Source organism: Corapipo altera, unplaced genomic scaffold (genome assembly GCF_003945725.1).
Source record: "Corapipo altera isolate COAL_440 unplaced genomic scaffold, ASM394572v1 49, whole genome shotgun sequence".
NCBI lineage: Eukaryota > Metazoa > Chordata > Aves > Passeriformes > Pipridae > Corapipo > Corapipo altera.
In genome coordinates this window covers 9,448,053-9,474,696 of record NW_020884879.1, presented here as the reverse complement: position 1 = coordinate 9,474,696, position 26,644 = coordinate 9,448,053, and the positions used below count along the sequence as shown (strand labels likewise).

Here is a 26,644-nt window from a genome sequence, read left to right as displayed (position 1 = left end):
TCGACGCTCGCTGCCTGGCGCCGCCGCCGCCCGGGCCGCCGCCGCCATGGCCACGGAGGACGAGATCATCCGCATCGCCAAGAAGATGGACAAAATGGTGCAGAAGAAGAACGCGGTGAGCGCCGGGACGGGACGGGGCGGGAGGCGAATCGGCGCCTCGGGCCCCGGCGCGACTCCGGCCGGCCCCACGCTCCCTGCTCCCAGCGGGCCCCGGGCCTTTCGCGCTCCCGCCGCCGCTTCTCCCCGCGCTACCAGGCGGCCTCGGCGCCTCCTTCCGCCCCGCGGGGCTGCGGCGGCTCCCCCGCCCCGCCGGCGCAGGAGGGGGACCCTCGGCCCGGCAGCCGGCCCTGCTCCCCGGCGGAGCGGCCCCGCCGCCCCAGCCCCGGCGCCTTCAGCCGGGAGGAGGTTCCCGCCCGGGCCCCGGCCGTGAGCGGCTGCGGAGGGCTGCTCCCTTCGCTCCCCATTCACTAGAGTCGCGGGGTTGGCCTCGCTCGGGGGGTTGTGGGAAGCGCAGTCCCCTCGAGGGGAATGCTGCAGTGGTGGTCCCCTGTGGGTCGGTGTTGTCACTTTCAGGCGCGAAAGCTGGAGTTTTATGTGGGATGTGCCAACTGAGATGTGAATGAAGAACCCGAACCCTGCTGCGGCAGGGCGGCCGGAGTTGTGTGGGTAAACTTCAGAAGCAGATGGGGAGTGTGAGCCTCTTTCTTTCTCTTTTTCTCTAACCTGAAACACTTTAATTCTGTTTATTAATCAGGAGAATAACTTGTACCCGAGAATGGAAGTAGAATATTATTAGGCAGAATTCAGTTAGCTTAACTCAATTATTATGTATGCCCTTCATACAGAACTTACTTAGATAACATGTTTATACTATTTCTACAAATCCATCAAAGTGAGTAAAATCAGGGTATACAACAGCAAAATAACTGATTATGCTTACGTAAAATAGCATGTAAGTAAATTGTAAACTCTGTTTACTACTTCTGTATTGGGTGGGTACGTTGTTATTCTCTGGAAATTTGTGTATTTATGATTGTTCTTCCTGTGATTTCTCTGTGATCTGGGAGGGTTTGGAGTTTGGATAAAATTCCTAGCAGCAGCTGGGGACATGTATCCATGCTCTAGCATGTATAGCTTAATTAACTTTCAAACCTCAGTGGAGGGTGCAGTGACTTCGCTGGGGTCAGTGTAGGTCTGATGTGGCTGAACACAGCGTGCACAGCTGGGCCTGGCTGGAGCCAGTGCTGGGCCTTGATTTTCACCTCTGTCCCAGGAGCAAGAGTGAGTAGTACCAGAGAGCGCTGTACGTTTTTGCTGTGTTGGAATAGAGCTCGTTTGCTCCAGCTCCTTCCTGCACACAAGTAACAACTCTGTTGTTGGTTTGACACTGTCTCAAACCTTCTGAAGCCGAGGGCTTGAGCTGCTGACGTGGCCAGGATTCGAGATCTGACAGTTTGTCCAAAATACATGTGTGTACAATGATAAAAGCCCTTAGTTTTTGTCCCTACCCGACCCCTTAGGTAGGAGAGGATGTACATCGGTATTTGACACAGGAGATGTCTCTGTGTTTTCCTTACTAGTCTTCGTCATTTATAAGATGCCTTCTTTAATTACACATTCTTTAATTGCACAATGTGATTTCCTACCTAGTTCCGTGCTGCAGATAAAATACTGTCTTTAGCAAAATTATTAAAGTGATTTCCATGAAGAGGTACTTTATTGTCTCACAAAGAAGAAGAAGAATTGAGAAACTTATTTTTACACAAGTACCCACTGGATAACGATGCCCTTGACAACCTCTTGTATTCCTTTCTCCATTTTTACTCATCAAGAACAGGTATTTGGGCTATGTCTCTGAATGAGAATGATTTGACAAAACCCATTAATAGTAAAAGAAAAAAAAGAAGCATTGATACTTTTTCACTCTGAAGTTGTCAAGACTCAGGTGGCAAGAGATGCTTCATGTCTCATACAAAAGGTGACTGTGGCTTGTGGCAGAGCACTCCTTGGCATTCCCTTTGATGAGTGGAAAAGGCAGGTCATGCAGACACCCTTTCTGAGTCAGACTCTCGGTGATTGACTAAGGATTTAATTGTAGCTGTGCAGATTTCATAACTATTTTAGTAAAGTGATATATGCAGTTGTTTTGTTTTGAAGGGGTAAATCAAATAATAATGTGGTATAATATTTAATGCACTGTGAGATACATATTTCTGCTGTTGCTTCAAATGGAAGTAGATACTAGTTCTCCTTCAGAATATCTGCAGTTAGATTAAAAGCTGCAGTGCCTTCTTCACAGCTTTTGTTGTACATCAGTATACTTTTCTTTCATTAAGCTGTTGTAATGAATAGATGTGAGAAATAAGGCTGCACCCGTGGATTAAAAAAAAAAATCAAGAATGGTTGAGTAAGTTTAGAGAAGAGAATGTAAAATTGTCCATGTTATTGTTTACTCCCTTAAGTAGAATAGAATTATAACTGGAGAGCTCTGCTGTCTTCAGAAATGCACTCCATTGTCTGTTGCCTGAAGCACAGCTTTAAAATACGAACATAGACCACCATTCTGTGGTGTTATGATCTGATCAACTGAGAGAAGCTGAGAGGAGTAATCTGCTAAATCTGCATGAAGCTGACCTGTTAATTTAAGTAACAAGGTAAACAGGAAGCCAGCCAACCTGGTGCTGTGGGGTGTTGCCTTTCACTGTCTATGAATTTATAGAAATACCTTTAAAGAAAAATTTATAATAATGGTCTTAATGATTGGAGGTTTTTTTATAAACAGAGAAGTCCTACATTAGAAAAAAAAGGACTTGCAAGTTGTACTGTGCAACTTCCACTTTGGTTTTGAGAAAAAGAGGGGGTTTGACTTCTATGCTATGAAAAGGGGTTATGAAAAACTGTTTAGTTGGTGTCAGTTTAAATTCCATTTAAATTTAATTTTAAAGCATCTAATTCTTGATGTACAGTATAATTGATTAGAGAAGTATGAAGGCTTAGAAAGTATTAGTTCATTAGAAATTTTGGTAATTTTCTACAGAAACTTATATAAAATATAGGTGATATCTGTTAACTTGGTTTTGGTGTTGTTTGTTTGTTAATCTCCTATGTATCAAGTTCCTAGTCTTGGAAAATGTTTTCTCTGGGAGTAATAAAATTGTTTTGACATGTACAATTGGAAAGGGGTATAATAGAGGCAAAGAAATTTTGACTAGATTGTGTTTCTAAGATGAGATGAAGAGTGCTGCTTTGCATTATAGTGTCACTCATGCTGAAGTTGCAGGCTACAATAACCCGTGTTTATTGGAGTTACTGTTTATAACTTACTTGGTTGAGAGGTAAGTGTTATCAGACTATTTTTGAAAATGGCACATTGAGTTCTGTCATTAGTTTTGTTTCAGCTAAGAAAATGTCCTTGAATTTGATTTTGTTTTGTAGCAGTGAAGGGAATTAACTTGCTTTACTTGAATCTAGGTTTGCAGAAAAGAAACCAAGCTTATGGCTGTTTAGAGAAAGAAAGGGTTTAGTATGTTAACTCTGTTTAGCACCTGAAACAGCATGACATTTCTCAGTCTTGCATCATTGCAGCTAAAATTCTATGGTTAAAACTGGAGAAATTTTGCATATCACGAATAAAAGTTAAATAAGGCTTTTTGCTAGCTTGGCAAAATAGTAAAACTTTATTTTTATAAATGAATTAAATTTGTATAAGGTAGCATTTAGTGAAATGTTTGGTTTTGGAGGCTTCTTTGAGTCAGAACTGTTTAAAAACAGAGGTTGTAGCAGACAGTTGAAGGTGTCCAAACCTGTGTTTCTTTTGCTGTGAGACAGATGTTCTGCCTCCATCTTTCTCAGCCTCTTGGTGGTTATTTGTTGTGCTATCTTTAGTGGTTAAATTGGAAGACTTGCAGATGCAGGAGAACATTACATGTTTCCTTGCAACAGGTGACATACTAGAAGTTGATTAGGGAGGATTTGAAAATAAAGGCAAGCAAAATGCAAAGCAAAATAGGATTAGTTGAGACAGAGGTAAGGAAAGAAAAAGGGGTCAAATTCCAAAGAATTGCAAGGTGGAAATTTTGTGGGGTTTATTTCCAAATCTCATGAATTAAAAAAAAAAAAAGGTGGGAAGGTAATGAACTGGGCCTAAGTAGAATGACCTCTCAGATGCAAAGGCAGTTGCCTTCTTGCTCTTCGTGGATGGTGCAGAGCTTTGCTGAAGTAGAGGTGATTAGGTGGTAGAGAAGGGTGTAGAGGTTAAAGAGAATTATGGATCTCACATTTATGAAACCTTTTTTTTTAAGTAAGGCCAACATTGCTAAGGAATGAATTGTTAGAGTAGCTGCATATAGACTTTGTTAATACCTAATAGTACAGTTTCTGAATTGACTTATCTGTCTAGAAAGTTGCTGTTTACACAGAAGTTAGTTAGGACCTTTCCTTATAGTCTTAGCAAGGGAAAATCTCATGATTTATGACTTTACCACACCGCTGCAAATACAGTTAAGAATGACATCTATATATTTATATATATATATACACGCATATATATATATATATGTATTATTGATGGACTGTGCAGAGCTTCTCAACTCGTTCAGATGTGGTTGTTCTGAACTGAAAATTGCTGCTGTTGTCTGGATTGTTTCTGATGCTGTTAAGTGAAGTACCCTTGAGGATGTGTGTTGGTTGGTAATTGACAGAATGCTTTGACTGACATTTTAGTAATGTGAGATAAAACTTCCCTTGTCTTTGAGTCAATACTTGGATTTCCAAGTTAAGGCCCCTTAAAGCTTAGAGTTTGTAAAGCAAAACTTTCCTTGTCCTGTGGAGTTGTTCTGTGGATAAATTGAGAACTGATAATTTGAATCCAGTCTGCAACCCTGAAGACAGATAAGAGTATATTGTTGGCATTATATTTGACGTTTCTGATTGCTACTAGGTTGACCTTTTTATCTCCTTTCTTTTTTTCAGGCTGGAGCTCTTGATTTATTGAAGGAGCTTAAGAATATTCCCATGACCCTTGAGTTGTTACAGGTATGATTTTCTTATTGCTGTTATGTTGCAAATACTCCATAGTGATGAAGGTGGAACCAGCAAATTTGAAAGAGGGTTGCTCTATTAAAGTAGATTTCTAGGTAGAAAGTCCTTGGAAGTATCAGTTTTGTTACATAGTAAAGTAGTCTGAATTCACCATAATTTAGGACTCTTAAGTGTTTTCTTCCACTAGGAAGCTCTTAAAACTTATCCTTCTGTATATGTTCAAAGTAGTGAATTCTGTCACGTAAAAGGGGAAGAGCTGCTTATGAGTTTACCTTCCACAGAATCTTACATGCTTACTCTAACACATATGTGATATGTTTCCTTCCTCCTAAAGGAGAATGCACCTGATTATAGCTGATACCATCTTTTCTTATGTAGTTAGTTCTGGTTTTGGATTGTAAGTGAGAAGAAACATGGTTCATACCTTCAGGCAAGTCATATTTGACACTCTACCCCCCAACTCTGAGTACTGTATTTCTTAGGGTAATTATACTCCTCCTCCTCCTCCTCTTTTATTCTCCTGGGCTGAAGTGATGGAGTGGTACAATCTCTCCCTATTGCATGCATGTTCTCACTAATGTTGCTTATATCTGCATCTCTAACACAGTTTTTAATATACTACTTCTAAATTCTTTCAAAAAATACACTGGGTAAACTTTATTTGCCTGTCAAGTTTCAGAGTTTGTCACATAATTCATCAATTAGCAGCTCTTGTTCCGAAGTAACCAGATATTCCCTGTCTGTGACAATTTTCAAATGATAGAGGTAAATCTAAGACTTAATTTGCTGTGGTAGCCTCTTTTAAATTGGAGGAGACGTTTTTCTAGGTGACACTTAATGGTCACAGGTACAGAATTAGCCATAAAGTTTAAATCTTAAAAGTATCAGTAGCAAGGACATTCTTGATTCATGCATCCTTAGTAATAACTTAGTAGGTTATTGATAGTTCAGTTTGTGACAGAAAATAGGAATTTTAAAGTGTCACCCTCATGCATGAATGAGCATGGCTGATAGAACTGAGACCATCTTCCCTGTGTTCAACCTCCTTCCTTAAATAAAAAACCAAACTCAGAACCCCGCAGAAAAAATGCCCTGCACAGAACAAGAACAAAACCCAGAAAAACCTTCTGTTAACCTTATTCTTTGAAGTTTCTTTGTCCTGGTCTTAATGCAAAGTATTTGTGTAATGATGGGGCTTTTTGCCTTTGAAATGAAAAATCTCTGTGCAAGTGCTCTGACAATTCTGTCAATGCTTCTGTGCAAACCTGTTCTGGTTAGTGTGAAGAGGACTGAAGGAGAGGCTTTACATAGAACACCAGAACAATTTTGTCTGAGAACCATGAGGATCTGAAGAGTATACACATATATAACTTATTCTTTTATTAGTTATAATAAAAACATTAGTAAAATTATCAACAGAGGAGGACTCTTAATCTTGCAAGACAAACTAAACTGTCTGCCTTTTAGAGTACTTGTGTGACCCTGACTTAATTTATATAGGGCTGCATATTAGTATTGTCCAATTTTCTATCCTACTTGAAAGAAGCTTATTTATTCCCTTCCATATTACAGGTACCTGTTTTTAGTGGGAAATAATATCTGCAGTAAAAGACTGGTTTTAATCTGTGTTAGAGCAGCACCATACAAGTTTGTAAAGAAGATATCTCCATGTTACAGTAGGTCTAAAGGGATCAAGTATTTTAGCATAATGTGTTGCCTGTGCTAGGACTTAGCTAGGAACTTATTCTTAAATATCTACTACTGTATTCAAAACAGTTCCACTGCATAAGATTGCATTTAGCAACATGTTTAGACCCAAATTGACATTATTTTTCTTGAGAGTTCCATAAATATGTAATGTCTGATGTAAACTTTCTACATTGGCCTCCCAAATTTGCTTAAGCAATAGAGGACTTGGAGCAAGAGTTGAAATGCAAAACAGTGCACAGTAATACCCATTGCTCTGGTAGTGGATCATTAGTGTGCTTGTGTCAGGAAGGGTGATGATCATGAGAAGGTGGGAGCACTTACTGCACCCTGTGTAGATTGAGGTATCTGTTGATGTGTGTGAATTGATGAAATGCAGGACACAAGTGAAAAGCATACTTCCACACCCGTTTTTAATCAGTTTTGAAAGCTAGCTACATTGAGAAAAGCACTGCTAGCAGATGTGATAGTTTTGTTATTCCTTTGTAATAAGAGAAGCAATGATTTTTTGTGTAACATGACTGCTGCTTCAGTCTGAATTGGTGAGTCCTCTGAACAGTATACAGGTATGTGGAAGATGCATATCAGTAGTCTGGACTTGTGCTCATGTCTTGTGTCTTTCTTGCTAGATTTCTTTTCACAGAAAGCTGAAGTGATTGTAGGCTATAATACGACTGTGTGATATCTAACGAGTTTTATGTAAGCAAGCTGATCCTTGCTCAGCTAGGCAGGGAGCCAGTAGCCTTTCCTCACACGTGATTTATCCGGCGGTCTGAATTGCAAAGCTGTTTAGCAGCCACACAGTATTAAAGGCATCATGTCCCTTGTGCTAATTGTGGCCAGTGTGCAGCTAAACAGCGAGTGAGACAGACAGGCTTTATTTGAACAAACAGGTTGAACTGGAAATTACACACACGTATGCAGAACTAGACTGTGATGTACAGTCCTTGTCAGCGGCTTCGTGCCAGTTCACTGGCAAGCTGGGAGACCTGGGAACCTGGAGGTGACTATTTTTCAGCATTTGATTTGGCTCTGCTTTGTCTGAGAGCTCACCAATTCTCTGTCCTCACCAGTTCTCTATCCTCATACTCTCACGGTTTAAAGTTGGTGACACCTCTGCTTGCTTCAGTGGTTGCTTTTTTCCCCCTGCTATGTTCCTCGTTTGTTCTGGTTTAGAAAAGACTTGCTGCCATCATATGCTTTGGTTTGGGTTCGGCTGTAGGTTACTTCTGCTTGCTCTTGCTCATATCCACCGAAGGCTGCTTGGCCTACAGCTTGAATGTTTCAGGGGTGAAAATATCTGTCTTATGCCATCTTTGCCCATCTTATGCCATCTTTGCCTGTCTTTACTCTGAAAGCAGATGAAAAGTACTCTAGAATTTGCAGTGGGGCAGAATGAAAATACTGGAGTTTTTCACTTTAAAATCACTTCAAAATCACTTCATTTTTTAAGGTTTTTCACTTTAAAAATGACCCTCACAAGAACAACTCCATAGACAAAAAGGCTGAGGAAATTTCAAATGCTGTCTGCTAGTTTGTCATTAAAACACAGCCATTTTGAGAATATAAAACTGATCTTTTGCAATTACCCGTGTTAGCGGGCAAATAAATGAGCAGATCATTCCTTCCCCCCTTCAGGCAGGCCAGATCAAGTGCTCCAGGAAAGCAAACAAATGAGCTGTTTTTGTGTACTCCCTTAAGAAAGCTGGCAGTTTAAATGGTTACCATAATCTGTCTCTCTTGTGTGATCAAAATAATAAATTAATTTATCCAGTTAGTTTTGAGTTTTACTTGAGTTTTTGGGTTTTACTTACCTAAGTAAGTCTGTAAGATTGTGTGTTTTCTCTTTGCTGATGAGTGTAGGCTGTGCTTATGCCCAGGTATCTATCAGTGGAGTGTTGGGGTTTTTTTGTAGATACATTTTTCTCATTCAAATATGATACTTTATGGATTTTGAAGGACATGTTATTCTTTATTGTCTGAACATAATGTTGAGATTCAGTTTCAAAATTTCAAGAGAATTGGCCAGTACTGTTAATCTGAATGAGCAGAGTCAGTCCATCTTGAAACACTTTGGTTACAGGTGAGTAACCATCTGTTTTCTTTAATCCAAACTGTGTGTTTAGAGCTGATGCTCAAACCTGAGGTTATTTGATGTGTTTTCTTGACTGAAATAGCTACTGACTATTTCAGTATGTTTCCAATCATTTAGCACATTCATGGTGCCTCAAAAAGTGTTGTGTGGGTTGTCAGAAGTAATTTACAGGAACAAATCAGTTCCATTTTTAGCGAGCCACAAAGATTTAAATTTTCCTTTAAAGGAGAAGGAAATTCATGATGAACTATTGCAAAAGTAAGTAGAATAATTTATATTTAGTGAGTTCTGTCAATGGTAATGCAACAAAGCTGAGCATCTTAAGAACGATTAATTTAGTCATTGGTCAAAATATGAAATGGTAATAAAATCCTTGTTTGTATTGTTAAATACTTTTCTCCTCTTCTGAAGCTAAAAGTGTGGAAATTTTCTACTTGTCACATGAACATGTCAGTCATAACTCTTCTAAAATGTTGCTGTTGAGCTTAATTTATGTCTTAAAAGACGTGGATTGTAAATTACTCCTCTGTTCTCTCTATAGGTGGCAGTAGTGGCAAAGGCTTAAAGCTGTCTTGGCCTTTTCAGAGAGAAAGAGGCTGGGTCATTCTTTAAAATCTTAAACACAGAGAGTTCTGTTACTATCTAAAGGCAGAACTTTCTGTGCTAAAGGTTTTAAAGAATCTCAGTATTGCCAGAATTTTTAGGAAACTAAAATGTGCTCACTCCCAGCTGGTATTACAGCTTCTTCCACAGCCACTACTAAATGGGAATTCTAAGACTACGATGCTAGTGAAGCAGTTAGCAAGCTTCTGATCATAACAAAATATAAATACAGTCCTTTACCCTCCTGCCCACCCCCTCCCCAGACTTCTGTGATGGAGACAAATGGTAATACTGTTGTGTTTCTTTTTGCAATGTCTGTTGCAAATAAGTCTGTTAAAATAAGTTATATAAAGGCTTGCAGCATTTCATCCTGTTAATCTTAAAATAAAAAAATCACAAAAGCAAAGAAGAAAAGATACTTTTAAAAAAAAGTGCTCGAGTACAGCTTTATGTATGTTTACTTGTTAAATGATCTTTTTGTCACTTTCTGTGGTGTATATTTCTATTTATTTTGCAGTCTACCAGAATTGGAATGTCGGTGAATGCAATACGCAAGCAAAGCACAGATGAAGAGGTTACATCTTTAGCAAAGTCTCTTATCAAGTCTTGGAAGAAACTGTTAGGTATGGTGAAACAAACTTCCCTGCATGTTTTGACTGTATGTAGTCTTGATGCACATCTTTGACACTGCCTTGCTTAAGATATATTTGTGCTCCTGTCTAAGTGTTGAAACTTTCTGTGCTGATGTAACTGGTTTTTACCGTTTGACTGTCACCAGTGCATTATGGTGAGAGTGTATTCAGAGAAGCAGTTAATATATTTTATTGAGGCTGGCAAGCAGTAGGAAATCAGCTTCTCTGACGTGATTCATATCTGAAGTCTTGTTGCCTGCAGTTGAGCTGGAGTGACTGTGCTGCTGCACTAGGCCCTAACAAACCCGTTCTTTACTATTTCCTGTGTCACATATAACGAGTACTCTGAAGAACTGGTGCAAAATCTCATAGGAGAGTGTGGAGGCTTTGAAGTTTGGTTATGAAGTGATTTGTGATGGGAAAAAGAACAACTTAAAAATGATGTTAAAAATGTGTTAGAACTTACAGGTAGTGAGAAATAGGTCTGCATTTTTTTTAAACCATAATTTTAAACAGCTTACTAATTAGTGAGTTAATACTTTTTGTTTAATTTCCCTTAAAGCAATTAATGCAGTTAATGAAACCTTAGGATTTTATTCAAGGGTAGTACTTGGTAGTACTTAATGTATTTGAAAACACGCAAATCTCAAACTCTATCCAGAAATTTTTGTTCATATACTGTGCTGCACTCTATTTGTTTCTTTGTATCTAAGTCTAGGTAAAATAAGATTTAGGAAGCTTAAAATTTTTAAATAGAAAATAATTTATGTTACAATTTAAATATTTACCGTTCTGTCTTGAAGAATATGCCAAATACCAGGACTTGTTAGTGTCCCCTGCCATTTGAATTCAGCCTCGTTTTTATCAATTATGAAGTGTTTTATCAGGTACTTTATTCCTGATGATATGGGTCATTCCTGAATGACCCATATTGTAAATTATGTAGAAAATGACCCATATTGTAAATTATGTAGAAAATACTCTGCCTGTAGAAATGGACAATTTGTCACAATTTTCAACTTTTATATTCTAGTAAGGAGCAACAGCCTCTACAGCAAACTTTTTTCAGCCTACCTTAAAAAAAGTTAAATAATACTAATTATGTTAGTTTTAGTATTTAAATTCAGGTAATACTGGACATATAGATAAAATATCTTTAAATATCTTTAAAATCATAATGACTTTTATTATAAAATGCATGCTTATAAAGGATCTTTATAGAATCTGATCAGAGTTAACTGGTAAATAGTGAAAATAATATACTTTTTATTTTTAAATTTCCATTTAAAACTTGAAGTCCAACTTTATTATATCAGTACATAAAAGTGATAAGATATATAAGTGGAGAAACGGACTTGCATATTAACTTGAGTTACTCTAAAAACTTCTAAAAGTAGCAGCTAGATTGAGTGATCTAGCTCTCAAGTTATTAATCTAAGTTTAAAAACAACCCAAATCCCTATCAATGTTTTGTAGTTTTTGCTTTCTTTTTTTCCTCTGGAGTTCAAAGCTTTGATACTGCAGCTTAGTTTAGAGAACAAAGTAGAGGAGATATTCTCTTTTCCAACAGAATACTCAGCTTTTGGGAGTGTGCTTGGATGCTGCTCTTTTTGGGGAGTAGGGGACTTACCTGGTTATTGCTGTCCTTCGACCAAATGATTTGCTGTTTATTTGTTGAGACAGTAAAAATAGTAGTCCCCTTTTCCTAACACTTGAGTATCTTCAGTCAGTCAAATTTGTCTTAATATATTGTTACTTAAAGCTGACTGATGTTTAAAGTGTTCAAATGCTGTGAAACATGGGGAGTGTTACTCCTACCTGAGGACCAGAGGGTGTTCATACTCTGGAGCAAGAATGTGGTGTCTGATGGTCACGGCAGGTCAATCTGGGTTCAGGCTGCTGCTGAAAGGGGTGGTCTGGCTTCCTTTCTGCACAGGTGCCTCCTGTGCTACAACTAGTGCTCAAGTGCCTGTCCAGGAGACCAGGGCTGGTAACTGACCAGCTGGAAACTAATTGGTTTGTTTATTACTTCAGGCTTAAATTTCAACTACCTTTTTTTTTTTTTTTTTTTTGGTTCAACCTGTTTGCAGTTACTGTTTCCTGCACAGGGATTGCATCAGTAACTGGGGCAAGGTGGACTTTTCCTTTTCATAACTTGCTAAATTCAGGTTGTTTTAACACAGCTGGGAGACTCTGCCTAAGGCTTCTTGCAAGAGCTGAAGTCAGATGTGTGAGGAACTGGAAAGCAAATTACAAATATTTGGCATTAATCAGAACTGAATACGTCTTGAGGCAGTGGGTGTGACCTTTGTTCATGCACTAATTTTTGCTACAGGACAGATATTGTGTGTACGTTATCATGCCAGGTCTAGTTTAGTCACGGTAGTGTGCTTATTACATAAAATCAAATTATTCCTGAAAATACAGCATACAAAACTTAAATACCTAAATTCTTCTTGGTCGTAACATAGACCTGTAATAAAGCATAGTAGGACAAATGTTTCACTGTTGTATCACTGCTCAGTTATTCATTAGAACTTAAACTCTCATAACTGTGAAAGGTGGGCTATAACTCTGGGTGGGAATCTTACGAAGTACTCTTATTCTGTTTTGTCATTAGTTTTGACTTTCTCGGAAGAATACGAAATACCATATGTTGAGCTGCTTGAGAAATCAGTTTCGATTATGCTGTTTATAGTGCATGTAAAATGGTGTGGATCAAAGATGGCAGCAGAAGCGGACAGCTGTTAATCGTACCGAGCATTGTACTCAGAGGTCTGAAGTCTTTGTGAGTTATTTTTATAAATGACATTTTGAATTTAGGCAAGAATTGTTTACTGTTCAGGCTGCATGTACTGTTTCAGTTCAATGCTATCAGAATTTGGTTTTTCAGAGTGCATGGGAAACATGAGAGGAAATCAAAGTGAGTTGTGAATCACCAGATCTTTATGACTTGACTAGAGCCTTGACAGGTTAGCAGTGGTTGTTCAGGGGGGTTGGGAGCTGCACAGCACAGGGTTGGCGAGCACTGTCTGAAGTGACTCACTGACTGAGCCACAGTGCAGGGGTGCTCTCAGATATTGTTGTAAGAACGTTAAACCACACAGCCAGGGTGGTCACAATTTGCATAAGGAACCAAATTCGGCTCTCAGAATAAAATACTGTTCAGTTAGAACACAGGATTTGCAAATACTGATTGTTTTGCCAAGTAGCTGAGTTTACAGAGTATGCCACACACATAATGAATCCATGCATGCTCATTTAGCTTGTGAGAAGTGTTTCTTTATATTAAAAAAGCAACAAAAATTCCTTAAGGAATTTAGCCTCCATCACTTGGTGAACTGTAAGAGTATACAGTGAAAAAGAATGCCCAGACCTGTAAGTAAACTCACCTCCAGGAATTTTGTGTACTGAATAAAAATGTAGAACCATTGGACAGTAATCTTAACATTAAGTGATCATCTGTTGTCAGTATTGAAAACTAAAGGTGAGGCCACAAACATTTTGAAATGCCTATTTCAAAGAAGGGCATGCCTGACTAATTTTATTTTAAAAGAGTGTTTAAGTGTTAATAACACCAGCCAGGCTTCACAGAAGTGTTTTACTCAGTTTACTTTGTTCATAATATCCTTTGTTATTTTGCACCTGGGTTTGATTCTACTCAAGCAAGCAGGTACAGTCTAGGACTATCTTACAGGTTAATGCTGTCTTCAGGTGAAGTTGTTCAAGGACGTCTAGAAACCTACTGGCTTCGATTAAAAAAAAGTTACTGACAAAACAAGTTTTTAAATTAGAGTCTAATAGTGTTTAAGACTATTGTTTACTATTGATAAGAAGAGTACATGTTTTTATAAGACATCAAGTAGAATCAAGTGCAAAAATAATTTCGGTAGTTTCATTTTTATATCAAGTGTGAGCTGTGGAAATCAACTCCTGTCAAATATATATTTGGAACTGTTCCATGTACTGTTAGTAGATCTGTAATTTTTTAGGATTATCTGTGGCGAGATAATAACACATGATGCAAATTACATTGTGCTATATAAGTGAAAAACATATATAGTGCAGAAGTCCATATGTCATCCTTCTCTGTAACTGATAATAAAAAAAGAATCTTTAAAAATAGCAAACAAGTAATGATTTTAATAGCAAACAGGTAATGATTTTGTCCTTTATTCATAGTTCTTAGTTATTCTTCCCCACAAAGCTACAGCTAGGAAGAAAGTTTACTGATCTTACCTTTATGTCTTAATATATCTTGTAGAGGAATTGCTGACCAGTGTTGCTGCTTGTGCATCTCAAGATTATTTTGGTCAGAGTCTGGAAAATGGAGCCTAAATAATTATTAAATATGAGGGTCGTTGTTAAATTAATTATGTCATCTGATACATGTTCTCATATCTCTTTCCTTTAACCTACTTAATTTGATTATTCAGAAGACTTTCCAAGTTCTAGTGGTGATTCCTGAATCAGTAACATACAGTATCTCACTAGATTAAATTATCATGTGCTTCCAGAGAATAAATAGCCACCTTTCATTAAGGAAAAATTTCTGGAAAAATTGTTACTTTAAAGTTTTTCTTAATTTAAAGTTAGATTTATGAATAAATAACATTACATCTTTATATTTTCTAATTTTTTCCTTGTTACTAGCAAGTGTCTAGTGTTGGCTTCTAATATACCTAGAAAAATCTAGGATGAAGCTGTTAATGACTTCTAACATTCAGATTAATTATGTTACCTGGCTGTATAATACTATATTAAAATTTCTGTTTTGGTAACAAAATTCACTATCATGTCACGTTTGACCCTGGAGAGATTATTTCACCAGAGAAGCTAGGAGTATCTTTCAAAGTAGTTACAGGTACAAGATAGAAACTGCATTTTAGTCATCAGACTTTGATAGTCTTATTCTGATAGCTAATAGGAAATTCATATTACTACTGTGTTCTTTGTATTTTGAAGAATTGTTAATATAATTAACTTCTCTTACAAAAAACAAAACTTCAAGATTTTTTATGGCTTGCTAAAACTGTGAAGTTACAGTTTTCAATCCTAAAATTGGTGACAATTTCAGGTTTTTTTCTGAAGAAAATTATTTAAAAGTTTGAATAGGTATAGAGTTGAGAAAAAGGAACCGTGCCTCTTTAAAGCAACTTGTAATTTGTAAATATTTATAAATATTTAGGATATCCTATGGACTTCCTGAGGTGAATCATGTATTGGAATTTTTAAGGATGTTTCACAGAAGGGCCATTTTTTTCCATCTTACTTTGTTAGAATTTCTGTGTCTTGTAATTCCTGTTAACTGTCATTCTTCCTTTCCATTAGAGTCTGGCCACTGAATGTAAAATAAGTTAATTAGTAGGGATTTTTAATTTGTCAAGGGCATTTCTTTCTTATCCCCAGAGGATAGCTGAAATGCTGTCTAGCAGGCTCTTAATTGCATTCTGTTCTTTTGTCAATACAGTATCTCAATAAAATAAGATATTCTTACTAATGTGTGAGTTTAAGAATAAATCCAGCTTGACAGAGCATCTCCTGTCCTTGGTGCTTTCCAATTTCTGATTCGTAAGAGTGAATGACTTAAACACTTAGGATAATATTGTTAACTTTATTTTCAGATTTCTTAAACTGGATTTAACAAAAATATCTGTAAACTCTAAGTGATTAAATGAATTATAGTTTTGGAGACATACTTACTGCAGATGGTCCAGTTGTCTCAGCTGCTGAAGAAGCTTGGCCTTGGTTTAAGACATGCTTGCACAGACTGATCTGCAGGTGTAGGAGGAGCTGTGCTTTTACCTCTTGCATTATCTTGGTGCCTCATACACACCCTGCCCTCCATAAGGGGAAGAAGCCATTGGGGTATTGGCAGGTGTTCTCAGGTGCCTGCCTTGTTTGATGAAATGGTGCTGGGTTAAATGGAAGTGTTTGATAGATGAAAACTGGGTGCCAGCTGTACCACAGTGGTGTGTATGATGCAAAATAAGCAGGACATAACATAGGTCAGCTCTGAATTTGACTACTTGTGAGCCAGAAAAAAATATGGAGGTGAATGGGCTGAAGCAGAGGTACCTATTTGATCTATTAGTTTGTCTTAAAACCTCTGACAAAGATGATCATGTGCTTTAAAGGTTGTGAAGGTAAATGAGATTGTATTTAGAAGATTTTAAAAATCATATATCATGTAAGCATTTGTTGCAATAGAGAGCAGTCATGTGAGTATGCATGTTAAAAATGGGACTTGTTTTCTTCTAGTATTGTGCACTTCAAGTGTCATAGCGAAGACCTGGTGTGATCCATGTTTATGTCTTCATTTGCTTTCTTAGTGAAAGAAATACTTTTTTATAAGTATTAGCTAATAAATTGATACCTTTATTAGGAATTTTTTTAATAACATCTTTAGCTTGTTAAAGACAATCAACCCAAGTGCGTCATCTACTGTGTTTAATTTTCCCTTTTTCCTTAAATGGAGAAATTTATCAAGGATTGAATTCAGTGTTACAAACAGTGGGTGAGCTCTTGAAGGCTGGGGAAATATTCTGAAGAAGGAGCTTTGTGTGTTTTGCTGGTTCCTATACTATGTTGTAAAAACCATCTCTTTTTAGGTGCAGCTGGAGATGGGATAGTAGATGGGTGCCTCATCTCTGATCTCCCTTTATGATGATGATTCTTTAACAAAGTGATATTTGATTGGGTAAATTCCCTAACTCAGAAAGTTAAGGAAAGTATCGAAATCATGTTCAGTTTAGTGTTCCTATTTAAAAACCATTACTCTAGGAAAATGAAAAAAAAAACTCAGTGTTTGAATGAAAGACCTGAATTTGTGTGTTATGTTATCACCAAGTTCCTCTGAGAAATGTGGGGATGGGGTTCTTCTGGAAATAAGGATACTTTTAGATGCTTAAAGAAGAATTTGTATGCCTAGTTCAGGACATCTTTATGGGCAAGATTGAACCTTAACAGATTTCCTTCCTTTTCTTGATATGTTTTTAATTCTTTTTAAAGTTTGTAATATATGCTTATTCCAATAACACAGTCTATGAATTTAGAAGTGTAATTCTGGCTCTATAAGGGCTTGGAAAGAAGAATTCACAAAATCTGTCAGTGAGTGCTGCCAATCTCACTAGGCTTTCTCTGTAGGCAGTGGAGAGCCAGCCTTTCTAGAGAGCAAATCAAAGCAGGAGCTCAATTTAGCCACTCTGAAATCTTCTTTACAATAAAAGGGTGTTTGTGTTCTTGCTATGCTAAAGTTAAATGTTATGATTACCCTTCACAAAGACTTATGTCTTTATTCTTTATAAAATCATGGTGAAACACAGCCTGTATGGGAAAGGCAAATTCAAATATATTTAAACTCTAGGGCAAATAATTTAAGAGCTATCACAGAAAATACTGTCTGTGTGTCTGGAAAACTCCTTCAAAAATAGGAAAATAATCTTTATATTTGGCAACCCTGCTAGCTTTCGCAGTATAGTTAAAAAGAATGGCAAGTATTTACTCCAGAGACTTGATGCAGTAACTAAGAAGTTACTGTCTACCTACTGCAGCAGTGTTGGCAAAAATAAATCATAGAAGACTAAGTTTTCATCATGTCTTCACTGCCAGTTTAAGCAGATGCTGGACTTGACTCGAAGAATCTGAAGTGTTGTCATATTTTCAGTTTGCGGGGTTGGGAGGGTGTTGGAGAGTGGAAGGCTGTACTGTGAGAGAGGGTCGAAGCAGAGAGTGGGAGCTCATAGCATTTCCAGCTGGTTCAGGAGAAATCGTGAAAGGTATTTTACCACTGCTTAAAATTGGTTACTGTTTCTGGGTAGAAGAGAGTTTCTTGTGTTTTGTATTTCCAGATGGACCTTCAACTGATAAAGAGTCTGAAGAAAAGAAAAAGGAGCCTGCATCTTCCTCTCAAAACAGCCCTGAAGCCAGAGAAGAAAGGTGCTTAATTCTTCGTGATTGTTCAAATAATCTCACTTAAGTATAAATTAGTGTTAAAGTATTTGGTCCAAATACTTCATATTAGAGACAGCTACCATGTTCTTTTCTGAAAGACATTAAGTTTTCTACAAGAAAGGGTGTGTTGGTAGAGGAATAAATTGTGCTGCTGTTGACATGAAAAAGAAAAGAAAACCATAAGTCAAGAGTTTACTGTTTATTCCATCTGTCAAATGCTCCATCCTCTCTGAGTACTAGCACTGAGCTTTGAGATCTGTAAAACAACTTTCAGTCTCAGCTTTGTGGTAATTGCACGTGCTGGATGTTTACAATACTTTGTCTTTTAGCTTTTATGTTTAATAAACAATCTGCACTTCTTTTGGTAAACACAAAATATGTTATCATAAAAAGGAGACCATATTAATGTCACTGAGGAGAGCTAAAGAACATTTACAAAAGAGTATTTGCAAGCCCGTTTCTTCTATACACTTCAGGTTTTAGTGAATCTGTTTTCAGCAGCCATTTTCAAATTGGAATTTAGCTTCTAACTATATGTCCAGATGGAAGCTGAAAACTTAGTTTACAGTTTGCAAAACTACATCAGCTGGGGAGGAAAGGAGTTGTGACCGTGGTACCCCTTCAATAGAGTAAACAGATTGAGTGCAATGCATTTGCCACAGAGTGAATGTTGGTGCGATGTATCTGCACTGTTTTTTAAAGTTCCGTGGGAGGAAAAAAGAGATTTCATGTTAATGTAAAGAACTGAGAATTAAACCTTGTATGCCACAAAATGGAATGAAATACCTGCTGTGACTATTGTGTGGAATACCCTGGTGAATAGTCTAAAGACACTTTATAGATTGTATTGACTCCAGAGCTATAAATAGCTTTTAAAAGGTGGCCTGTGTTCTTATTTTGGAATGCCATCAAATGGATATAACAAAAGACCTGCGTTTTGCCCAGAAATAAAGTAATTTGAAGAAGGGAAAAAACATTAAAATAGTTTTCTTTTTGCCTTATTTTAGCAGTTCAAGTAGCAATTCCAGCAGCAGGAAGGAGGAGGGTAGTGCTCCTTCAAATTCTTTCATCCCTTCTTTTCCCCGAGCTCCAAGCACTTCAGACTCTGTACGAGTGAAATGTAGAGAAATGCTCTCTGCAGCTCTCAGAACAGGAGGTGAGCTTTGTAGAATATGTTTTCAAGTTTATCTGTTTTCTTCTCTTCTATTTCTGTCTTTCCCACTCTAATTTTCTCCTCCCCCATAGGGTAGAATAAACCCTTTTTGTGTCTGTTCGTTTGTTTATATCCGTAGGCCAGTTCTACCAGTTGCAAGTAGTGAGTAACCTTGGTAGCATGGAAATGTATCAAAATACATTTTTGTTGCTGGTAACATGGGACATTTTGTGGCTCAGTTCATCTGATAACTTTCTGACAGGGCAACTTCTTTTCAGGAAGGTTTTTGCCTCCTTTAATGCCTTATTTAAATATTTTTGCAGAAGCTACTATTTTTTTTGTAACTCAGTCTTTCTGACTGAGAGAGTGCCACTATATACATGACTGCCTTTCTTAAACTAGAGGTCCTGGGGACCTTCAGATTTTGATTTTTGTACACTGCCTTTCTATATTAATTTATTCTTGATGTTTCATTAAGATACTTGGAATAAGAGAGTCTTGTATTGCTCTTCATGCCTTTTGGGCATCTGTAAATTCCTTAACTGTTTTGGTTTGAGGTTTTTTTTCACCTCTCGTACACTTGAGCGTGTTTACACTGACAAATTGAATGATATACTAGATAAGGAACAAACTGAAAGCTGGACTTCTCAGAATTACCTAATTTTTTTCTAGTGGGTCATACTCTTCTACCAAACTTATGACTCAGCTCCTGTTTCTCTCTTCTTTGGGTGTAACTTGACCCAGTGTAAATAGGCTTCTGAATCATCTATGTTTACCCCTTTCACTCTTTTATTCTTTCTTTTAATTCATATGAATTCAGATACAGACAACAATGAAAGCTGATTAAATACCATGAATTTGTGGTCCTCTGGATCTGTGGGTCATAGACTTCTAAAGCAATTTATGACCAGAAAGTTCCGTGTAGCATCTTAGTATTTATAATTCTATGTATTCTTAATTTTAGCTAGTTTTCCAAGAACCCTTTTTGATGAGTTGCTTTGTACAGCACATATAAACTGATGATCCATGGTCAAAAAATAAGGTTGTTTTCTGGTTTTACGGCCTTTGGCATGAGATCTAAGGAGAAATGGTGTTTGAATTGCTCATTGAAGTACACCCATGTTGAAATGAGGGTAAAACACTGTATCTAATTTACCCTTCAGCTATCATGGAAAAGCAGCTGTCTTTGTGAGTAAAGAGTTTTGGTCAGAAACAGTAAACAGTTATCTTCAGAAATTGTAGTTCAAGTGTTGCATTGTCTTCAAGACTGCCGTGGTCCATCTCTTCTAATTTACATGTTTTATGACACATTTCTGCTTTGAACTTTTAAAAAAAATCTAATAATACTGTTTCTGTTACTTAATTACTATGTTTCTAATAAAATCTTCCTCTTGCTTGCATGCAGAACATTTATTTGCTTATTCTTGTATTGTGTGGACTGAAACAATTGACTAAACACAATATAAAATGTTTCCTTTTTATAATAGTTTATTCTGTGCACAGATATGCTGTGGAGATGGGTATTTGCCAAGCCTAATAGAATGTTTTAAATATTTCTGTATTGCAATTTTTTTGTTTCTACTTGTGTTTGTTACTGGATGTCAGAATTTTTGGTTTTATGAAAGGTTTTAAATTTCTTTAAACTTCTGTTGTGCTTCATTTCACTTATTCTTGTTCTTCCAATTAGTAAGTTTTGAAAGGATAAGTATGCAGTAAATAAAACTTACCTACACAAAAGGAAGACTTACTGCAGGTGTTTCATAATTTGCTGAGCTTCAGAGTGCTGAATGGGCTCTCAGGGACAGAGAACACTGAGAATTTCAGTTTGCTAATATTTTAGTATTTGTTTTCCTCAGATGATTATATTGCTATTGGTGCTGATGAAGAAGAGCTGGGTTCTCAGATTGAAGAAGATATCCTTTGTCGAATATCTGTGTGCCCTAGAACAGGAATATTTTTTAAAAGCACTGATAATTTAAAAATTAATTAACTTGATCTACATATTGAATATTTGTAAATTTCATGTAAAAGAAAAATAGCAAACTCTGTTCAACACATCAGTACATAAATTTAGTGTTTAAAAAAAGAGTCCAACTGAAATGATTTGCCTTTAAACATGTAGCAATGCGTGTAGGTGAGTGTGTGGGGGGGGTTTCAGCTCAGTATATTTTCCTTGCAGCAGCAATCTTATGTCCTTCTGAAGCATTCTTACATAAAATGCTGGGCTCTTCTGTGTTATTTAAAAACCTTTTCTTGTTAACAGTCTTTATCTTTTTCTAATGTCTTTTTGTAATTTTCTACAAGATTATTTCTAAATGAATTTTGAGTTTTTGAAAGGGAGGTTCTGGTAGCAATGTTTGAATAGTTCTAGAACAGAGGTCTGGCCTTCTTTTTTTCTTAAAAAAAAAAAAGTCACTGATCTGTCATTGTTTGACTATTTGTTTTGGAAATTAATTAATTCTTAGTATGAGGTCCAAGAACCTGGCCATAAGCTTATGGGTGACTTTTCACAATTTCAGTTGAGAACCTACAACCCAAAAATTCATGGTTCATGTGTTTAACTGCGATTAGGCTTCAGAAGGACATGAAGTCTGCTGTGTTGAACAGGAAAGTGACTGCTGGCTGGGGACTTGGTCAAAAGCAAAGAAGTACATTGCTTTAGAAAAGTTGCCCCCCAAAATGAATCCTTTATAGTGCTCTGTTTTACTTGTTAATGTTTTGCTCCTTAAATACAAAGCACCTATTTTTCAAGAATTAAAAAACACTGATATGAAATACAAAAATAGAGTACGAAGTAGAATAGCAAATCTCAAGGATGCAAAGAACCCTAATCTAAGGAAAAATGTATTATGTGGAAACATTCCTCCTGACAAGTTTGCCAAAATGACAGCAGAGGTAAGTAAAACATAGTCTTGAACTATCTCCCTATTGGACTGACATCCTGGCTTGTATTTACTAGCCACAAAAGTAATTTATGTAAGCTGCCCACACTTCTGAAAGACTGTGGCTTGTTTGTGGCTTGCACAGCCTAAATTACAGGGCTTTGTTGAGGCAGAGGCCATGAAAGTGATGTGTGTTATTGGATCCTAAATGTCTGACTTTTGGCTGTAAGTCAGAAGGCGGGTAAGCTGTTGCTATCTCGAAACATGGCATGTTTTTAAAAGGCCACGTGATATACTGGTAATAGTGTTTTAAGTTTAGGAAGATTGTAAATATGACTGGCTAGTGACTCCAAGCTGCTTGTCCATTCATGTTTCTGGATATTTGTTAGTCTGTCTTGCCATTTGTTTTTCAAATGCTGACCTCTGCAGTTACACTCCTATGCGAGGTATCGCTTTGTGGATTTAAGGATCTGTCCCCTCTTCTGTTGTCATTTGCAGTATTTATTTAAAACTTATATGTATCTTGAATACTCCAAGTGATCTTGAAGGAAACTCTTACTGATAAATAAAAAAAACCATAAATGACAGAGGAGAAGTTAGGAAAATTGCCCTTTAAATCAAATTGAATTTAAAGAACATTTTGGACACTTGAATAAAATTTCCCATTCAGATCATCACTGTCTTTGCAAATCAGAATAAATCTGGAAAGTCAAATGAAAAATTTGATTTTATGGGAGAGAAAAATGGAAGCACAGTTAACATCTTGTTTCAGTTTTGTAGTTCTGCTTCTATATGTTAGATTCTACCCCCCCAAATCAGGTACAAAGGAGACTGAAAGATGTTAAATTTATGATCAACTAATGAAAATCATGATTATTCCAAAAGAAAATTTTTTTGTGATGGTTTTTTTTGTTTGGTTGGGATTATTTTGCTGTAGCTTTACATAAAGGTTTGGGCAAACAGACTGGTAAAAGAATGTATAAAAAAAAAGAAATTGTACCTTCAGTATGTGTTCTGGAGGGTATTTTTTCCCCCACATGTTTTTGTATGGATGCACAAACATATATTTTGTGTTGTCCAGTGCCTATTGTTTGTTTAATTAATGTCTTGGATTAAAATGTTAAAGGCTAAAAAACCCTTTAATGTTAAGATTAATTCTGAAGTGAAACAGTGTTAATACAAGATTTGCATTCCACATCTGTGTGGGATGTGGAGTAAAACTGTATTGAAGAAAAATGAAACAAATAGTTTTCTAGATTACTAGACGTTGTGGAGATCCTGCACACTAGAACTGTTTGAAAGGACATAGAAAATTGGTGATTCTGAGCTCCTTGGTTAGTGTTTTGAAGCGAAGTGTATATGGTTTCTGGTTGCATATGGTAAATTATGGCTGTACTGTATTTTTCAGTACAAATATGCAAATATGCAAAGTGTAAATTTTTTCCTGTAATAGTCCTATGTAGGTCAATGAGATAATTATCCAAGGATCTAACCTAGGGAGAGGATCTTTTTTACCCCTCTGGAGAACTTTAAAGTCCTCTCCCTTGTCTATCTTATATTAAATGCATTTGCCTAGAAATGTTTCTAGATGTTTGACGTTGTAACTTTTAGAGATCTTTTTTTTCCCCATCTACGTTTAAAAAAAAAAAGAACATTTTTAACTTTTGTAGCTTCCGTGCTGTGAGATATCTCAACTGAAATCTTGTAAAATTAAAAATGTGTAGAAATTCAGTGCCTTTCAGTAGAGTTGTTGCTCATGGATTCTAAATAAAAAAGGGTATTGGCTCACACAGTTGTAACTTGTTTTCAAGCAAAAACTCTCTAGTAAACTCTGTCTGCTCTTTGTCCTTAACAGGAAATGGCAAGTGATGAACTGAAAGAAATGCGCAAAAATCTGACCAAAGAAGCTATCAGAGAGCACCAGATGGCTAAAACAGGGGGTACCCAAACTGATCTGTTTACATGTGGCAAGTGCAAAAAGAAGAACTGTACATACACCCAGGTGCGTGGTTGTTCAGACTCTTCGTTTTCCTTTTTCAAAGCTTAAGTCCTATATAAAGATTGTCAGAGAAAAAAAATTGGAATTACAAAATGAACTTTTAACAAAATGCTGACAAATTACAAAATGTGAAGGTAGGTGGATGCACTTAGGTGTGCTTACACAAAGACTGTGTGTTGTATTTATTTGCCAAAGATTTTATGTAAACCCAAGCTGAGTATCTGTATAGGCTGGAGCTTCAGTTTCTTTGCAATGCTGAGTTTTTGCTAACTCTTTTTATCACATCTTATTAATATGTTTTTGTGTGGAGGAGAGATAACATACTGGTTTTAATGTACATAAACTTTTTTGTACTGAAGGACTAAACAGAAGAAAATTATATATATGTATATACACACATGTATCTTTATTGTACTATTCGACTAACCCTAGGCCCTGGTTTACAGTCTTTCCTACAACTGCAAGAAGAAGGGCTTTAATTATTTAAACGGTGCTTCAGGGAATGTAGTTTTCATCTTAGGATCAACTGCACTTATAATTTAATTTTGTGTATCAGATGCTTTAAGTAGAAAGCTATTTTTCAATCATGAGACTTTTAAGCCTTTACATTGGTAAATATATGTAAAGCTGTACTGAACATGTAGCCTTCTGAAGTGCAGAATCTTGTCCTAGAAATAAGTGCACTGTTTCAACGCCGAAAATGGTATTTTAGTGCTACTAAATCTGTCAAAATCTAAATTTATGATGGCTTTATAGTTAGGAAAAAACCCAGTTTCCATTGTTGAGTAAAGTTCACTTGTATTTTGATTGAAATTTGCTTCCTTAATATTAAACTTTGATTTAAACACTTACATGAACACACACTAACAAAAATTGAAGATACTAATTTTCTTTTTCCACTCTGTCTCTTGCCTTTGCCAAAGGTTCAAACCCGCAGTGCTGATGAACCCATGACAACGTTTGTTGTCTGTAATGAATGTGGAAACAGATGGAAGGTAAGACTGTTAGACTGCTCTGCATATTTGATTGCAGGCAGCCAGGCTCTGTGGTTAATTTTGGTTTACAGTAAATGAGACAAATGACTTTCTGTTGACTTTTAGTTATTTCTTAGCCCATTAATGATATTCCATGTTAATATTCCGAAATACCTTTGAATTAAAAATGTATTTTTGACTGAAGTTGTGAGATCACACAAGTAAGGCAGTTGCAAAGGGGGAAAGAAGTCAGGATGTTGACCTAGCCCTTGCAACATTTGCCATACAAAGTAGTGACAAGTTAGTCAGTCACTGTGTTAGTTTTCTCTTTCTTTGCCCAAAGATGATCGATCTGGCTTTAATCTCCACATTGATGAGTGGAATAGGCCTTTTTAGACTTTTTGTTGTTATCGTTGTCTCCGTTTTTTGCTACTCTAAAGAGGGGGGATAATAAAGAGAATTGACTGCTACTATATTCCTGTGTCGTCATAAGTGTAGGGCAGTGATAACTTGATTTAATTTTTTTTGAGTTCAGGAAATGGGAATTTAAAAAGCTTCTGAGGAACACTGGTAGTCCAGTGGAGTGGAGAAACATTGAAATGAAGGCCTGTAATATTTACAATTTAAGATGTGATAGCATGCAATGGGAAGCATGATACCCTCATTCTGTTATTTTTCTGGGTTAAGAATGCTGCAGCTCTGCAGAGCCATGGCACAGCATACTTTAAGATTGCCACATAAAAAAAATACTTTATACATCTTGTTTTACATATCTTATTACAGGATATTGTTCAAATCTGTATTCCAAGATATCCAAATAATATGTAAATCTTAGAAATTATTTAATGCAGTACCTGGAAAAGTTCATTTGTCCTTAAAACCTTCTGTAATGTGGCAGTTAGAGAAGTGTCCCTATACAGATGCCTGAGTGAAGGAATGGTTTCGATATAAGCAAATACTGTAACTAGTAATTTCCATATCCTAAGTATGGTGTCATATGTCTGTTTCTTCTTGCAAAGATGTAGAACTAAGCTGTATAAGGATCTCATAAAAAATTCTTTTCTTTTGACAGTTCTGTTAGAAGAAGAAATTGTCAAGACATCTGGACCAGTATGAAAGAGGATTTTGTAATTAGCTTTAAAAACTAGGCTAAGCTTTTAGCTTCCTGCAAATGAGAGGGGTTTTTGGTTTTCTTTCTTTTTTTTTTTTCTTTAAAGCAACATACATGCCTGAAATTAGCCTTTGTTTTGACACAACCATCATTTCCTTAAATGCCTTCCTATAGCTGATAGTCAGTAGGGCCAGGTTGCTCAATTGTATGGTGAATTTTAAAATATTTTTTCATTTTTATAAGTAAGTTGACATTAAACTTTTACCAATTAAATATTTTGGTAATTGTCTTGGGTTTTTTTCTAACTATGTGAATAATGTTCTGTATTTTTGTGTTCTGAAATATACACGCTCCTCCCATGTGTATTTTTACCTTTCCACATTTGTTCAGTTATAAGAATGGAATTTCTTTCTTGCTGCTGTGTTCACTAGCTTTGCAAAGAGAAAAGATATATCAGTTCCTCATTACATAAACTCCGTTGTTAGCTAAATCACA

The 26,644-nt window shown here is 36.6% G+C and overlaps 1 protein-coding gene across 4 annotated transcripts; it reads left to right on the top strand.

The window, feature by feature from the left end:
• TCEA1 (transcription elongation factor A1) lies at positions 1-26,644 on the top strand. Of its 4 annotated transcripts, none has more exons than XM_027638653.1 (10): positions 1-115; positions 4,972-5,034; positions 9,963-10,068; positions 17,928-18,015; positions 19,038-19,186; positions 21,040-21,096; positions 21,924-22,078; positions 23,921-24,067; positions 24,988-25,059; positions 26,111-26,644. In XM_027638653.1, exons 1-10 carry the CDS (start codon positions 47-49, stop codon positions 26,117-26,119), a joined length of 915 nt encoding a protein of 304 aa, XP_027494454.1. In that variant the 5' UTR covers positions 1-46; the 3' UTR covers positions 26,120-26,644. The 4 variants fall into 4 exon arrangements, with proteins under 4 accessions (XP_027494454.1, XP_027494453.1, XP_027494455.1 ...); XM_027638654.1 differs by lacking the exon at positions 1-115 and adding an exon at positions 533-692 and having other exon boundaries at positions 26,111-26,530; XM_027638652.1 differs by lacking the exon at positions 26,111-26,644 and having other exon boundaries at positions 24,988-25,152.